General features: G+C 33.0%; 4 protein-coding genes across 4 annotated transcripts; all 4 read left to right on the top strand.

The window, feature by feature from the left end:
- Positions 1-430: 430 nt before the first annotated feature.
- On the top strand, positions 431-5,000 carry LOC108555651 (odorant receptor 13a-like). Its single transcript, XM_017911428.1, has 7 exons — positions 431-514; positions 2,372-2,572; positions 2,993-3,245; positions 3,748-3,851; positions 4,073-4,399; positions 4,514-4,789; positions 4,932-5,000. The coding sequence occupies exons 1-7, from the start codon at positions 431-433 to the stop codon at positions 4,998-5,000; spliced, it is 1,314 nt and encodes a 437-aa protein (XP_017766917.1).
- Positions 5,001-8,912: 3,912 nt separating this feature from the next.
- Positions 8,913-11,381, top strand: LOC108555650 (odorant receptor 63a-like). Its single transcript, XM_017911427.1, has 4 exons — positions 8,913-9,111; positions 10,205-10,308; positions 10,436-10,762; positions 11,313-11,381. Exons 1-4 carry the CDS (start codon positions 8,913-8,915, stop codon positions 11,379-11,381), a joined length of 699 nt encoding a protein of 232 aa, XP_017766916.1.
- A 697-nt stretch (positions 11,382-12,078) lies between these two features.
- Positions 12,079-14,547, top strand: LOC108555649 (odorant receptor 63a-like). Its single transcript, XM_017911426.1, has 4 exons — positions 12,079-12,277; positions 13,371-13,474; positions 13,602-13,928; positions 14,479-14,547. The coding sequence occupies exons 1-4, from the start codon at positions 12,079-12,081 to the stop codon at positions 14,545-14,547; spliced, it is 699 nt and encodes a 232-aa protein (XP_017766915.1).
- Positions 14,548-15,238: 691 nt separating this feature from the next.
- On the top strand, positions 15,239-17,707 carry LOC108555648 (odorant receptor Or2-like). The gene is made up of 5 exons (XM_017911423.1): positions 15,239-15,437; positions 16,531-16,634; positions 16,762-17,088; positions 17,204-17,479; positions 17,639-17,707. Exons 1-5 carry the CDS (start codon positions 15,239-15,241, stop codon positions 17,705-17,707), a joined length of 975 nt encoding a protein of 324 aa, XP_017766912.1.
- The last annotated feature ends 213 nt before the right edge of the window (positions 17,708-17,920 follow it).

Genomic DNA, 17,920 nt, shown 5'->3' with positions numbered 1-17,920 from the left:
TGTTAAATTATTAGCACAAGAGAGAAAGTAACTTTATATAAATAGAACTATTCTTCATTATATCACTTGTCAATCCTCGTTAAATTACGTGATCGAACTGTGCTAAATTATTTTCAAAATTTTTTAGAAGATACATAAAACACTACATTTCTCGTATATTGGTATTACCGTGTACAAATAATTATTTCATTATTTTCGATAATAGAAATTTAATTTTATGAATTCCTCATTGAGCCATCGCGTTAAATTCAATCTACAATTTGACGATTCAACAGACTGAACACATCAAAAATGTTAATACATAAAGTGACAAAAAGAATATCAGTAAGGAACTAAAAATACGATCAATATCTCATATTATTTTCCTTCTGAAGCCCTCTCTCCCGAATTTATTGAAATTCTGTTGCATCGATCGAGTGGCGTGTCTGTCATGGCGCTGGTTGGGTCAGGAGGCGGACGGAAAAGGAGGGATGGGCCTTTCCTTACGGGCCTGGTAGCTACTAGGTACTCATCAGTAAGACTACCTAGCATAGCCTGTTTTAGATACAAATACTATTGGAATATTCGAAAATTCTATATACAGGGTGTCCCAGCAATAATAGTACAACCAGGAACGGGGTGGTTGTACATTCAGAAACGAATCGAAAGAAAAGAATAAAATTTTTAGATTCGAAGCTTGGTTTTCGAGAAAATCGACTTTTAATATTCACTGACTGACTGTACTTATCTATAGCTTATATGAATAGACCATCAATACATGAGTATGCGGTACAATTGAGGAGGGGTTGATGTGCCACCGCTGCTGATGTATTGACATGTATCCTCGGTCAATATTCAAAATCGATTTTCTCAAAAACGTAGTTTCAAATAAAAAAATTGTATTCTTTTTTCTCGATTCGTTTCTGCATGGAGAATCACCCCCTTCCCGGTACTACCGTTGCTTGGACACCCTATATAGAACACGGAGTGTGTTCCGTCGTGGAACAAGGAAGACCCGTTACGGTCTTCCAACAGCCAGGTCTTAGGGTCGAACAATTTGGCATCGGAATTTTCCGCTCCATGCCTTCAGCATGTTTGAATGCTTTACCTTTTTTCTTTGACTTCTCGTGTCGCGGAACACGAGAATCCTGGAAATCGCTAATTTAACGAAATTAGGCGACGGCTCTTAATACTTGGCTGACAATAGGCCTGAGGACTCCACGTGGTCCGCACACGTTGGAAGCCTCAGGCCCTCGCTAGGGGTAACAAACGACCGATGGGTTCACCAGCGCGCGAGTGAACCCCAGGTACCCCACCTTGGAGGAGAGGGTTTCCTCCACTATCGTTGTTTTTCGGGGGAACCTTCCCTCACTCCAAGGTCACGGATTCGCGAACCAAGGGAACGCCCTTGGTTAAAAACAGGGAGACACGGGTTCTCTCCTAACACTTCCGTGCGAGCCCTGAGGGACACGGGTTCTCTCCAAACACTTCCGTACGAGCTCTCAAAGACACCGGCTCTTTCTAACCACTTCCATACGAAACATCAGAAACATCGGTTCTCTTGAAACAGTTCTCTTCAAATCAGCAGTACGCCACGTATCCGGACGAAACGTCGAACGTCGTAGACACGACTGTTTTCTGTTCGTGCAACTTAAACAGTTGCCCAATAATAATTTGGCGGGCAACACGTGCCGTAGTCGCGAGACGGCCTTACAACCCGTCGGAAACACGAGAGTTTCGATCGCGACGCGACGCGACAGAGGGTGAACCCCGGATTTGCAGAAATTCTCGAACTTCCTTGAACTTTGAGTCCATCTAGGGTGAGAATGATGCAGCCATAACTTCAATAAATATCAAAAGAATTTTTTCACGTCAATATTCTACTTGTATACATACTCGTATGAATTTATTAATGTTCATACTTCGTAATTAACGTTGAAGACATTCACAGATTTTTCACTATCCCAGGCAATGCAAAGCGATTCGGAAAAATGAATTTCGAAGAGAATGCAATTTTTTCACAAAACACACGATATGTTATTTCATTTGTCAGACTAATCCTCACTTTTTGCACTCCAACATTCGACTGCGAGCCAGCACTCAATTCCACAAGGATTTTGTAACTGCTTCCTCTATCATGCATAACTCATTGATTACATACATTACAACAATTACATGGTTGCAAATAGATATATCATACTAACTTTTTTCCTTATCACAGAATCGCGAACATATATTACCAATAGCAAATACGACATGAACGAACGAATAATAGGGCACGATTTGCATATCAAAGGCGAGCTATGACGAATCGATTGCTTCAGATGCTTTTCGAAAATTAATAGATTAGCCTTTCTATAAATTCCGAGTCGGTAAACCTGATTGTTCGAAGTCCAATATGAGGTTGACGTGCCCTAAGGATCTTTCTGTCAGTGTGGCGTCTTTTTATCTAAGACTCTCCGGGTTTTGGTTAGCCACTAGTCGCAGAGAACAATTGCTCAGGAACGCTACTATTTTGTATACCATCATCATATTAATCTTCTTCTTGTGGCTTCAGATGAGGGGCCTCTACTTCTCTTTGGAAGACTTTGTGGTTAAAGCAACAAAACTTTCATTACCTCTTTCAGATTAAAAGCTTGACTGGATTAGGCTTGAACTATTTCCTGTGTTTGGTATCACCCCATATACTCTTTTCGATATAATTTATTTTAATTATTTTAGTAGAATGTACTGCATATTAATATAACGATATTAATATTATATCCTAACACAAGTTTATGCGCTTAGAATATAAAATAACTTTTTATAATTTTCGGAAATAATCCAAATTAAGGGATACAGATTTAAGTAGCCCTGGAAAATTTTTAATATTTCTAGCGCAATAGATCGATTGCATAGTAATGCAAAATATAATGCGGAATTGTGAAATTGTCGATGTTCTTTGATTTCTGTGTTTTAAATCAATAATTTTGTGTAATCTATATAATTTCCTTAGCAACATTCAACATTTTAGGCCTGCATTTTCATCATATGCAACTCCGTGGGACTGGTGCTGAATTTAACCAAAATCATCATCGTATTTATACATAAGAGGAAATTTCTTAATTTAATTGCATATATGCAGAATAATTTTTGGCATTCAAATTACGATCAAAACGAACACGAGATCATAGCAGATGCAAAATATATGTGCATTTACTTTGTTTGTGTGTTCGCATTTTTTTCTCAGTGTACCGTTTTTTCCTACATGATAACACCGATATTAGGTAAAATTATCAATTCATATTCCAAGAATCAAGCAACAAAACACCGTTAAAAAAAGATTTGCAAGAAATAATTATGAAGTTTCAAAAGTACGCATGATTCTTCACACCGTAACTTAATATTTATGTAATTCAAATTAAGGCCAATTTATCATTAATTGCATTTGATATTATTTACTCAATTTCAATTCGATTTTTTTAGTACCTTTTAGGTAGTGATTCTTACAAACATTCAAAACATTTGTTTGTAATGGAAAATATAATTTTAACAGTGTTTTAAGTCTTTCACGAGTTGGCATTTCGGTAGTCTTAAAGCGGTTTTCCATTGAACTCACTAGCGCCATCAGGGCTCATATCTGCAATAAATGTTTATCATAAATATCACGTATATCGTCGATCTATTTTATAATTTTACTGATACAATCTTATACTAATCTTGTACTCGTGTAAGGATTAAATTAAATGATCTGTAATAAAAATGTACGATGCAAAATTTTTATTTTAGAAAATATTGGAAAGAACGAATCAGAGAGAGTGCTTATATTTAACATGTGGTTGGACTTGCCATTGTCTATATCGCCATATTTTGAAATTGCATATGCGATACAGGTATTAACTATTTAAACAAGCATTGTATCTCTAACCGACATTAATTTAAAAATTTCCTCAACCTTTTAGGTAAACATTTTTATACTTCTTTGCATATAACTGTAATTCCTTATAATTATTAATGAATTATTACAAGGACACATTACCCTAAAATCAAATTAAAGTTTAAAATCAAAGTTAACTTTATATATTGACACGTAATTTTTGTTACATTTCCGCAGGCTTTGAGTCTCTACCATACTGGAGTATGTTATCTTTGCTTCGATAATATATTCTGCATTATGTGCTTACACGTAGGGGGCCAATTCCGTGTACTACAATATAGAATAAGCAAAATGTCAAGACAACAGAAGAAAAGAAATTTTGACGAACATGAAGACCCGTATACTTCGGAGAAATGTTATGCGATATTTAAAAATTGTATTGAACAACATCAAACTCTCATTGAGTTTTGTGATACGATGGAAGTAATATTTAGAGAAATTGCAATGGACCAAGTGATCATATTTAGCATATTAATTTGCTTCATCGGGTATCAGTTAGTTTCGGTTAGTATGCTTCATAACCACTCAATGTAAATAATATATATTTATAAATGAGAATAAAGTGTTATTTCCACGGTACACAACTCAATTACATTCACAGTATATCTTGACATGTAGGTGAATCTGTCTGTTTCGTATAAAACTGCTTTCGTATCTTTTTTACTGTGTACTATGTGCCAACTATGGATGTTCACATATAGTTGCGATTTCGTAACGCAAGAGAGTGCGAATGTTGGGTCGGCTATTTACACAATACCGTGGACTGATTTCCCAATGGATAAACATGGAAAAATGTTACGAAAAGATTGTCAACTCCTTATCATGCGGACCCGCCGTGCGTGCTGTTTGACCGCCTGTGGCTTCTTTCCTATATCTCTCGACACTTATACCAAGGTAATGAAATACCATAACTTCGAAGAAACTTACCTTCTCCTTCATCTTTACCTCAAAAATCTTTAAATTTACAAATTTAGAAATAAATTTATATATAATATAATTTTGATACTTGTTATATTATCCTCTATTTTCATTATAGATCATGAGTACAGCAATGTCATACTTTACCATACTGAAGCAGAATAGCGTGAATGCAGTAGATACGTAATTTCTCCAGTTTTCTACGTTCTGCGTGTACACAATTTCTCATATTAACGATAGTAATACATTTTAGAAAGAAATTTTAATATCAAAAATTTTGAATTAAACTGTCGTAATAAAAATATGATATGAAGAATTTATAAATCTTCATACTTCCCAATAAACGTTAGTGACATTCACAGATTTTTCACTATCCCAGTCAATGAAAAGCGATTCGGAAAAATGAATTTCGAAGAGAATGCAATTTTTTCACAAAACACACGAAACGTTATTTCATTTGTCAGACTAATCCCCACTTTCTGCGCTCCAACATTCGACTGTGCGCCATCGCTCAATTCCACAGGGGTTCTGCAACACTGCATCCTCTATCATGCATAACTCATTGATTACATACATTACAACAACTACATGGTTGCAAATAGATATATCATAATAACTTTTTTCCTTATCACAGAATCGCGAATGCATATTACCAGTAGCAGGTATGATATGAACGAACGATATATAATAATAACGAACGAATGATAGGGCACGATTTGCACATCAAAAGCAAGCTGTACCGAATCGATTGATTCAGATACTTTTCGAAAATTAATAGATTGGCTTTTCAATAAAGTCCTAGGCAGTGAACCCGATTGTTCGAAATCCAATATGAAGTTGACGTGGCCAAAGGACCTTTCTGTCACTGTAGCAACCTACTATCTAAAATTCTCCGGTTTTTGGTTAGCCACTAGTCGCGGAGAACGATTATTCAGGAACGCTACTATTTTATATACAGCCATCCTAGTCACCTACGCCTTTAGCACTGAAGTAAGGGATCTTTACTTCTCTTTGGAAGACTATGTCGTGAGTACAATGAAGTTTCCATTGTTTCAAATGTTCCTTCAGATTGAGACGTAATATTTGACTTCGACTATTTCTTGTGTTTCATATCAACTCCATATACTAATTTTGATATAATTTATTTTAATTATTTTGGTAGAATATAATGTATATTAATATAACAATTTTAATATTATATCTTTACATAAGTTTATGCGTTTAGAATATGAAACGGTTTTTAGAATTTTCAGAAATAATCCAAATTAAAAGTGACCGATTTATTAGCACTGAAAAATTTTTAATATTTCTAGCACAATAGATCGATTGCATAGTAATGCAAAATATGAAAAGTATGCGAAATACAATCACATTCCAGAAAATATAATGCGGAATTGTGAAATTGTCGATGTTCCTTGATTTCTGTTTTAAATCAATAATTTTATGTGATGCTTATAATTTCCATAGTTTCAACATTCTAGGCTTCTACGTACATCATATACAACTGTGTGGGAATGTTCATGAATTTATCTAAGGTCATCTTAGTATTTATACATAAGAAGAAGTTCCTTAGTTTAATCGCATATATGCAGAAGAATTTTTGGCATACAAATTACGAACAGAACGAACACGAAATTATAGCAAATGCAAAACGTATATGCATTTACTTCGTTTGTGCGTTCTCATTTACTAATCAGTGTACGATTTTCTCCTGTATCATATCACCAATAGTAGGTAAAATTATCAATTTATATTCGAAAAATTAAGCAACAAAACACCGTTAAAGAAAGATTTCCAAGTAATAATTATGAAGCTTCAAAAACAGGCATAATTCTTCATACCGTAACTTAATATTTATATATTTCAAATTAATGCCAATTTATCTTTAATTGCATTGAATATTACTTATTGGATTTCTAACCAATTTCTTAAGTCCTTTGTAGGTAGTGCTTATTGCAAGCACTAAAAATATTTATATGTAATGGAAAATATAATTTTAATAGTGTCTTAAACCTTTCACGAGTTAGCGTTTTAGTTGTTATCAGTCACAAGCTGTCAGTTGTCAGCTTCCTATTTAACTCACTGGCGCTACCAAGTATTTAATTATTTATCAATTAAATATTTTGTAATTTTACTCACACAATCTTATGCTAACCTTGTACTCGTGAAACGGTCAAATTAATTGATTTATAATAAAAACACGAAATATAGAATTTTTATTTTAGAAAATTTTGGAAGGAACGAATCAGACAGGGAATTGCTATTTAATTTGTGGGTGGACTTTCCATTGTCTATGTCACCATATTTTGAAATTGTGTTCACTTCACAGGTATTCTGTAATCTCTTAATATTATTAATAAATTATCATATAGATACATTACCCGAAGATCAAATTGAAATTCAAAATCGAAGATAGCTTTATGTATTGGCACGTAATTTTCGTTACATTTCTGCAGGTTTTGTCCGGATACCAATGTGGAGTATGTTATCTTTGCTTCGATAATATGTTCTGCATTATGTGCTTTCACGTAGGCGGGCAATTTCGTATATTACAGTATAGAATAAGCAATATGTTAAGTTTGGAGAAGGAAAGAAATTTGAACGGAGATAACAACACGTATACCTCGGACAAATATTGTGCGATATTCAAAAATTGTATTGAACAGCATAAGGCTCTCATTAACTTTTGTGACACGCTCGAAGTAATATTTAGAGAAATTGTATTGGTAGAAGTGATCATATTTGGCATATTAATTTGTTTCATCGGATATCAATTGGTTTCGGTTAGTATGCTGCATAATCACTCAATGTAAATAATTATATCTGTATAAACGAGAATCAAGTGTTATTTCCACGTTGCACGACTCAATTACATTCACAGTATATCTTGACATGTAGGTGGACATGGCTGATTCGTTTAAAAATGGCTTCGTAGCTTTCATGCTCTGCATCATGTGTCAACTATTCATGTTCACGTATAGTTGCGATTACGTAACGCAAGAAAGCATGAATGTTTCGTCAGCCATTTACACAATACCGTGGACAGATCTGCCAATGGATAAATATGGAAAAATGATACGAAGAGATTTTCAATTCGTTATCACGAGGTCCCGACGGGCGTGCTGTTTGACCGCCTGTGGTTTCTTTCCTATATCCCTTGAGACTTATATTAGGGTAATCACTTTTCTGCCATCGTGAAATACCATAATTTCGTAGAAACTTATCTTCTCCTTCACTTTTACTTCAAAGATTTAGGAATTTACGAATTTATAAATAAATTTATAATTAATATAGTTTTCATGGTTATTATAATATTTTCTATTTTCATTGCAGATCATGAGTACAGCAGTATCATATTTCACCATACTGAGGCAAACTAACATGGATGCAGAAGAGAATTAATTTCTCCAGCTTTTCACGTTCTGCTTGTACATAATCTGTCATGCCAACGATAGTATTACTTTTTAGAAAGAAATTTTACTTGTAGAACTTGTTAAGTGTGCTGACACAATAAAAAATTAATGCTTCTGACACCACAAGATTGACGATGAAGGATGAATTTTATTTTATCAATATTCTGTTTGCAATTATATATGTACACAAGTACTGTATATATATATATATATATATATATGAACATTTATATTTCACGAATAACGTTCCGGACACTCACAGGTTTCTCAATATCACTAACATCAATGATCAAACATCTAATTGTGAGAGCACAGAATATATTACGTTCATTCGACAGATTAATCTTCTCTTTCTGCATCCCTACTTTCAACCGCCATCCCTCATTCAATTCTAAAGAGGGCTTTGCAATTCTGTTCCCTCAATCATGCATAACTCATCGATTACATACATTACAGCAATTGCATGGTCGCAAATAGATATATCATAATAACTTTTTTCCTTATCACAGAATCGCGAATGCATATTACCAATAGCAAATATGATATGAACGAACGAATAATAGGGCACGATGTGCACATCAAAGGCAAGCTGTGCCGAATCGATTGGTTCAGATACTTTTCGAAAATTAATAGGTTAGCCTTTCTATAAAGCCTTAGACGGTGAACCCGATAGTTCGAAATCCAATATGAGGTTGACTTATCATAAGGACCTTTCTGTCAATATAGCATCCTTCTATCTAAGAACCACAGGTTTTTGGTTAGCCACTAGTCGTAGAGAACAATTGTTCAGGAACGCTACTATTTTATATACCGCCATCCTTGTCGCCTACATCTTGGGGACTGAAGTGAGGGATCTCTACTTCTCTTTCGAAGACTATGTCGTGAGTACAATGAAATTTTCATTTCTTCAAATGTTCCTTCAGATTGAGACGTAATATTTGGCTTGGACTATTTCTTGTGTTTCATATCGACCCCATATACTCATTTTGATATAATTTATTTTAATTATTTTGGTAGAATATGATGTATATTAATATAACAATTTTAATATTATATCTTTACACAAATTTATGCGTTTAGAATATGAAGTGACTTTTAGAATTTTCAGAAATAATGCAAATTAATAGTGACCGATTTATTAGCACTGAAAAATTTGTAATGTTCCTTTAATTTCTGTGTTTTAAATCAATAATTTTATGTGATGCTTATAATTTCCATAGTTTCAACATTCTAGGCTTCTATATACATCGTATACAACTGTGTGGGAATGTTCTTGAATTTATCTAAAGTCATCTTAGTATTTATACATAAGAAGAAGTTTCTTAGTTTAATCGCATATATGAAGGAGAATTTTTGGCATTCAAATTACGAACAGAACGAACACGAGATTATAGCAAATGCAAAACATATATGCATTTACTTCGTTTGTGCGTTCACATTTACTAATCAATGTACGATTTTCTCCTGTATCATATCACCAATAGTAGGTAAAATTATCAATTTATATTCGAAAAATTAAGCAACAAAACACCGTTAAAGAAAGATTTCCAAGTAATAATTATGAAGCTTCAAAAACAGGCATAATTCTTCATACCGTAACTTAATATTTATATATTTCAAATTAATGCCAATTTATCTTTAATTGCATTGAATATTACTTATTGGATTTCTAACCAATTTCTTAAGTCCTTTGTAGGTAGTGCTTATTGCAAGCACTAAAAATATTTATATGTAATGGAAAATATAATTTTTATAGTGTCTTAAACCTTTCACGAGTTAGCGTTTTAGTTGTTATCAGTCACAAGCTGTCAGTTGTCAGCTTCCTATTTAACTCACTGGCGCTACCAAGTATTTAATTATTTATCAATTAAATATTTTGTAATTTTACTCACACAATCTTATGCTAACCTTGTACTCGTGAAACGGTCAAATTAATTGATTTATAATAAAAACACGAAATATAGAATTTTTATTTTAGAAAATTTTGGAAGGAACGAATCAGACAGGGAATTGCTATTTAATTTGTGGGTGGACTTTCCATTGTCTATGTCACCATATTTTGAAATTGTGTTCACTTCACAGGTATTCTGTAATCTCTTAATATTATTAATAAATTATCATATAGATACATTACCCGAAGATCAAATTGAAATTCAAAATCGAAGATAGCTTTATGTATTGGCACGTAATTTTCGTTACATTTCTGCAGGTTTTGTCCGGATACCAATGTGGAGTATGTTATCTTTGCTTCGATAATATGTTCTGCATTATGTGCTTTCACGTAGGCGGGCAATTTCGTATATTACAGTATAGAATAAGCAATATGTTAAGTTTGGAGAAGGAAAGAAATTTGAACGGAGATAACAACACGTATACCTCGGACAAATATTGTGCGATATTCAAAAATTGTATTGAACAGCATAAGGCTCTCATTAACTTTTGTGACACGCTCGAAGTAATATTTAGAGAAATTGTATTGGTAGAAGTGATCATATTTGGCATATTAATTTGTTTCATCGGATATCAATTGGTTTCGGTTAGTATGCTGCATAATCACTCAATGTAAATAATTATATCTGTATAAACGAGAATCAAGTGTTATTTCCACGTTGCACGACTCAATTACATTCACAGTATATCTTGACATGTAGGTGGACATGGCTGATTCGTTTAAAAATGGCTTCGTAGCTTTCATGCTCTGCATCATGTGTCAACTATTCATGTTCACGTATAGTTGCGATTACGTAACGCAAGAAAGCATGAATGTTTCGTCAGCCATTTACACAATACCGTGGACAGATCTGCCAATGGATAAATATGGAAAAATGATACGAAGAGATTTTCAATTCGTTATCACGAGGTCCCGACGGGCGTGCTGTTTGACCGCCTGTGGTTTCTTTCCTATATCCCTTGAGACTTATATTAGGGTAATCACTTTTCTGCCATCGTGAAATACCATAATTTCGTAGAAACTTATCTTCTCCTTCACTTTTACTTCAAAGATTTAGGAATTTACGAATTTATAAATAAATTTATAATTAATATAGTTTTCATGGTTATTATAATATTTTCTATTTTCATTGCAGATCATGAGTACAGCAGTATCATATTTCACCATACTGAGGCAAACTAACATGGATGCAGAAGAGAATTAATTTCTCCAGCTTTTCACGTTCTGCTTGTACATAATCTGTCATGCCAACGATAGTATTACTTTTTAGAAAGAAATTTTACTTGTAGAACTTGTTAAGTGTGCTGACACAATAAAAAATTAATGCTTCTGACACCACAAGATTGACGATGAAGGATGAATTTTATTTTATCAATATTCTGTTTGCAATTATATATGTACACAAGTACTGTATATATATATATATATATATATATGAACATTTATATTTCACGAATAACGTTCCGGACACTCACAGGTTTCTCAATATCACTAACATCAATGATCAAACATCTAATTGTGAGAGCACAGAATATATTACGTTCATTCGACAGATTAATCTTCTCTTTCTGCATCCCTACTTTCAACCGCCATCCCTCATTCAATTCTAAAGAGGGCTTTGCAATTCTGTTCCCTCAATCATGCATAACTCATCGATTACATACATTACAGCAATTGCATGGTCGCAAATAGATATATCATAATAACTTTTTTCCTTATCACAGAATCGCGAATGCATATTACCAATAGCAAATATGATATGAACGAACGAATAATAGGGCACGATGTGCACATCAAAGGCAAGCTGTGCCGAATCGATTGGTTCAGATACTTTTCGAAAATTAATAGGTTAGCCTTTCTATAAAGCCTTAGACGGTGAACCCGATAGTTCGAAATCCAATATGAGGTTGACTTATCATAAGGACCTTTCTGTCAATATAGCATCCTTCTATCTAAGAACCACAGGTTTTTGGTTAGCCACTAGTCGTAGAGAACAATTGTTCAGGAACGCTACTATTTTATATACCGCCATCCTTGTCGCCTACATCTTGGGGACTGAAGTGAGGGATCTCTACTTCTCTTTCGAAGACTATGTCGTGAGTACAATGAAATTTTCATTTCTTCAAATGTTCCTTCAGATTGAGACGTAATATTTGGCTTGGACTATTTCTTGTGTTTCATATCGACCCCATATACTCATTTTGATATAATTTATTTTAATTATTTTGGTAGAATATGATGTATATTAATATAACAATTTTAATATTATATCTTTACACAAATTTATGCGTTTAGAATATGAAGTGACTTTTAGAATTTTCAGAAATAATGCAAATTAATAGTGACCGATTTATTAGCACTGAAAAATTTGTAATGTTCCTTTAATTTCTGTGTTTTAAATCAATAATTTTATGTGATGCTTATAATTTCCATAGTTTCAACATTCTAGGCTTCTATATACATCGTATACAACTGTGTGGGAATGTTCTTGAATTTATCTAAAGTCATCTTAGTATTTATACATAAGAAGAAGTTTCTTAGTTTAATCGCATATATGAAGGAGAATTTTTGGCATTCAAATTACGAACAGAACGAACACGAGATTATAGCAAATGCAAAACATATATGCATTTACTTCGTTTGTGCGTTCACATTTACTAATCAATGTACGATTTTCTCCTGTATCATATCACCAATAGTAGGTAAAATTATCAATTTATATTCGAAAAATTAAGCAACAAAACACCGTTAAAGAAAGATTTCCAAGTAATAATTATGAAGCTTCAAAAACAGGCATAATTCTTCATACCGTAACTTAATATTTATATATTTCAAATTAATGCCAATTTATCTTTAATTGCATTGAATATTACTTATTGGATTTCTAACCAATTTCTTAAGTCCTTTGTAGGTAGTGCTTATTGCAAGCACTAAAAATATTTATATGTAATGGAAAATATAATTTTAATAGTGTCTTAAACCTTTCACGAGTTAGCGTTTTAGTTGTTATCAGTCACAAGCTGTCAGTTGTCAGCTTCCTATTTAACTCACTGGCGCTACCAAGTATTTAATTATTTATCAATTAAATATTTTGTAATTTTACTCACACAATCTTATGCTAACCTTGTACTCGTGAAACGGTCAAATTAATTGATTTATAATAAAAACACGAAATATAGAATTTTTATTTTAGAAAATTTTGGAAGGAACGAATCAGACAGGGAATTGCTATTTAATTTGTGGGTGGACTTTCCATTGTCTATGTCACCATATTTTGAAATTGTGTTCACTTCACAGGTATTCTGTAATCTCTTAATATTATTAATAAATTATCATATAGATACATTACCCGAAGATCAAATTGAAATTCAAAATCGAAGATAGCTTTATGTATTGGCACGTAATTTTCGTTACATTTCTGCAGGTTTTGTCCGGATACCAATGTGGAGTATGTTATCTTTGCTTCGATAATATGTTCTGCATTATGTGCTTTCACGTAGGCGGGCAATTTCGTATATTACAGTATAGAATAAGCAATATGTTAAGTTTGGAGAAGGAAAGAAATTTGAACGGAGATAACAACACGTATACCTCGGACAAATATTGTGCGATATTCAAAAATTGTATTGAACAGCATAAGGCTCTCATTAACTTTTGTGACACGCTCGAAGTAATATTTAGAGAAATTGTATTGGTAGAAGTGATCATATTTGGCATATTAATTTGTTTCATCGGATATCAATTGGTTTCGGTTAGTATGCTGCATAATCACTCAATGTAAATAATTATATCTGTATAAACGAGAATCAAGTGTTATTTCCACGTTGCACGACTCAATTACATTCACAGTATATCTTGACATGTAGGTGGACATGGCTGATTCGTTTAAAAATGGCTTCGTAGCTTTCATGCTCTGCATCATGTGTCAACTATTCATGTTCACGTATAGTTGCGATTACGTAACGCAAGAAAGCATGAATGTTTCGTCAGCCATTTACACAATACCGTGGACAGATCTGCCAATGGATAAATATGGAAAAATGATACGAAGAGATTTTCAATTCGTTATCACGAGGTCCCGACGGGCGTGCTGTTTGACCGCCTGTGGTTTCTTTCCTATATCCCTTGAGACTTATATTAGGGTAATCACTTTTCTGCCATCGTGAAATACCATAATTTCGTAGAAACTTATCTTCTCCTTCACTTTTACTTCAAAGATTTAGGAATTTACGAATTTATAAATAAATTTATAATTAATATAGTTTTCATGGTTATTATAATATTTTCTATTTTCATTGCAGATCATGAGTACAGCAGTATCATATTTCACCATACTGAGGCAAACTAACATGGATGCAGAAGAGAATTAATTTCTCCAGCTTTTCACGTTCTGCTTGTACATAATCTGTCATGCCAACGATAGTATTACTTTTTAGAAAGAAATTTTACTTGTAGAACTTGTTAAGTGTGCTGACACAATAAAAAATTAATGCTTCTGACACCACAAGATTGACGATGAAGGATGAATTTTATTTTATCAATATTCTGTTTGCAATTATATATGTACACAAGTACTGTATATATATATATATATATGAACATTTATATTTCACGAATAACGTTCCGGACACTCACAGGTTTCTCAATATCACTAACATCAATGATCAAACATCTAATTGTGAGAGCACAGAATATATTACGTTCATTCGACAGATTAATCTTCTCTTTCTGCATCCCTACTTTCAACCGCCATCCCTCATTCAATTCTAAAGAGGGCTTTGCAATTCTGTTCCCTCAATCATGCATAACTCATCGATTACATACATTACAGCAATTGCATGGTCGCAAATAGATATATCATAATAACTTTTTTCCTTATCACAGAATCGCGAATGCATATTACCAATAGCAAATATGATATGAACGAACGAATAATAGGGCACGATGTGCACATCAAAGGCAAGCTGTGCCGAATCGATTGGTTCAGATACTTTTCGAAAATTAATAGGTTAGCCTTTCTATAAAGCCTTAGACGGTGAACCCGATAGTTCGAAATCCAATATGAGGTTGACTTATCATAAGGACCTTTCTGTCAATATAGCATCCTTCTATCTAAGAACCACAGGTTTTTGGTTAGCCACTAGTCGTAGAGAACAATTGTTCAGGAACGCTACTATTTTATATACCGCCATCCTTGTCGCCTACATCTTGGGGACTGAAGTGAGGGATCTCTACTTCTCTTTCGAAGACTATGTCGTGAGTACAATGAAATTTTCATTTCTTCAAATGTTCCTTCAGATTGAGACGTAATATTTGGCTTGGACTATTTCTTGTGTTTCATATCGACCCCATATACTCATTTTGATATAATTTATTTTAATTATTTTGGTAGAATATGATGTATATTAATATAACAATTTTAATATTATATCTTTACACAAATTTATGCGTTTAGAATATGAAGTGACTTTTAGAATTTTCAGAAATAATGCAAATTAATAGTGACCGATTTATTAGCACTGAAAAATTTGTAATGTTCCTTTAATTTCTGTGTTTTAAATCAATAATTTTATGTGATGCTTATAATTTCCATAGTTTCAACATTCTAGGCTTCTATATACATCGTATACAACTGTGTGGGAATGTTCTTGAATTTATCTAAAGTCATCTTAGTATTTATACATAAGAAGAAGTTTCTTAGTTTAATCGCATATATGAAGGAGAATTTTTGGCATTCAAATTACGAACAGAACGAACACGAGATTATAGCAAATGCAAAACATATATGCATTTACTTCGTTTGTGCGTTCACATTTACTAATCAATGTACGATTTTCTCCTGTATCATATCACCAATAGTAGGTAAAATTATCAATTTATATTCGAAAAATTAAGCAACAAAACACCGTTAAAGAAAGATTTCCAAGTAATAATTATGAAGCTTCAAAAACAGGCATAATTCTTCATACCGTAACTTAATATTTATATATTTCAAATTAATGCCAATTTATCTTTAATTGCATTGAATATTACTTATTGGATTTCTAACCAATTTCTTAAGTCCTTTGTAGGTAGTGCTTATTGCAAGCACTAAAAATATTTATATGTAATGGAAAATATAATTTTTATAGTGTCTTAAACCTTTCACGAGTTAGCGTTTTAGTTGTTATCAGTCACAAGCTGTCAGTTGTCAGCTTCCTATTTAACTCACTGGCGCTACCAAGTATTTAATTATTTATCAATTAAATATTTTGTAATTTTACTCACACAATCTTATGCTAACCTTGTACTCGTGAAACGGTCAAATTAATTGATTTATAATAAAAACACGAAATATAGAATTTTTATTTTAGAAAATTTTGGAAGGAACGAATCAGACAGGGAATTGCTATTTAATTTGTGGGTGGACTTTCCATTGTCTATGTCACCATATTTTGAAATTCTGTTCACTTCACAGGTATTCTGTAATCTCTTAATATTATTAATAAATTATCATAAAGATGCATTACCCGAAGGTCAAATTGAAATTCAAAGTCGAAGATAGCTTTATGTATTGGCATGTAATTTTTGTTACATTTCCGCAGGCTTTGGGTCTATATCAATGCGGAGTATGTTATCTTTGCTTCGATAATATGTTCTGCATTATGTGCTTTCACGTGGGCGGGCAATTTCGTGTATTACAGTATAGAATAAACAAAATGTTAAGTCTGGAGAAGGAAAGAAATTTTAACGGAGATAAAAACACGTATACCTCGGACAAATATTATGCGATATTCAAAAATTGTATTGAACAGCATAAGGCCCTCATTGTCTTTTGTGACACGCTCGAAGTAATATTTACTGAAATTGTATTGGAACAAGTGATCATATTTGGCATATTAATTTGTTTCATCGGATTTCAATTGGTTTTGGTTAGTATGCTGCATAATCACTCAATGTAAATAATTATATATGTATAAACGAGAATCAAGTATTATTTGCACGTTGCACGACTCAATTACATTCACAGTATATCTTGACATGTAGGTGGACCTGGTTGATTCGTATAAAAATGGCTTCGTAGCTTTCATCCTCTGCATCATGTGTCAACTATTCATGTTCACGTATAGTTGCGATTTCGTAACGCAAGAAAGCATGAATGTTTCGTCGGCCATTTACACAATACCGTGGACAGATCTACCAATGGATAAATATGGAAAAATGATACGAAGAGATTTTCAATTCGTTATCACGCGGTCCCGACGGGCGTGTTGTTTGACCGCCTGTGGTTTCTTTCCTATATCCCTTGAGACTTATATTAGGGTAATCACTTTTCTACCAACATGAAATCCCATATTTTCGTAGAAACTTATCTTCTCCATCACCTTTACTTGAAAGATTTAAAAATATACGAATTTATAAATAAATTTATAATTAACATAATTTTCATGGTTATTATAATAGTTTCTATTTTCATTACAGATCATGAGTACAGCAGTATCATATTTCACCATACTGAGGCAAACTAACATGGATGCAGAAGAGAATTAATTTCTCCAGCTTTTCACGTTCTGCTTGTACATAATCTGTCATGCCAACGATAGTATTACTTTTTAGAAAGAAATTTTACTTGTAGAACTTGTTAAGTGTGCTGACACAATAAAAAATTAATGCTTCTGACACCACAAGATTGACGATGAAGGATGAATTTTATTTTATCAATATTCTGTTTGCAATTATATATGTACACAAGTACTGTATATA

This window comes from Eufriesea mexicana, unplaced genomic scaffold, assembly GCF_001483705.2.
Source record: "Eufriesea mexicana isolate 0111107269 unplaced genomic scaffold, ASM148370v2 scaffold221, whole genome shotgun sequence".
Taxonomy (NCBI): Eukaryota; Metazoa; Arthropoda; class Insecta; order Hymenoptera; family Apidae; genus Eufriesea; species Eufriesea mexicana.
The sequence above is the reverse complement of the archived record's forward strand: the minus strand, read 5'-3'. Positions and strand labels throughout refer to the sequence as shown.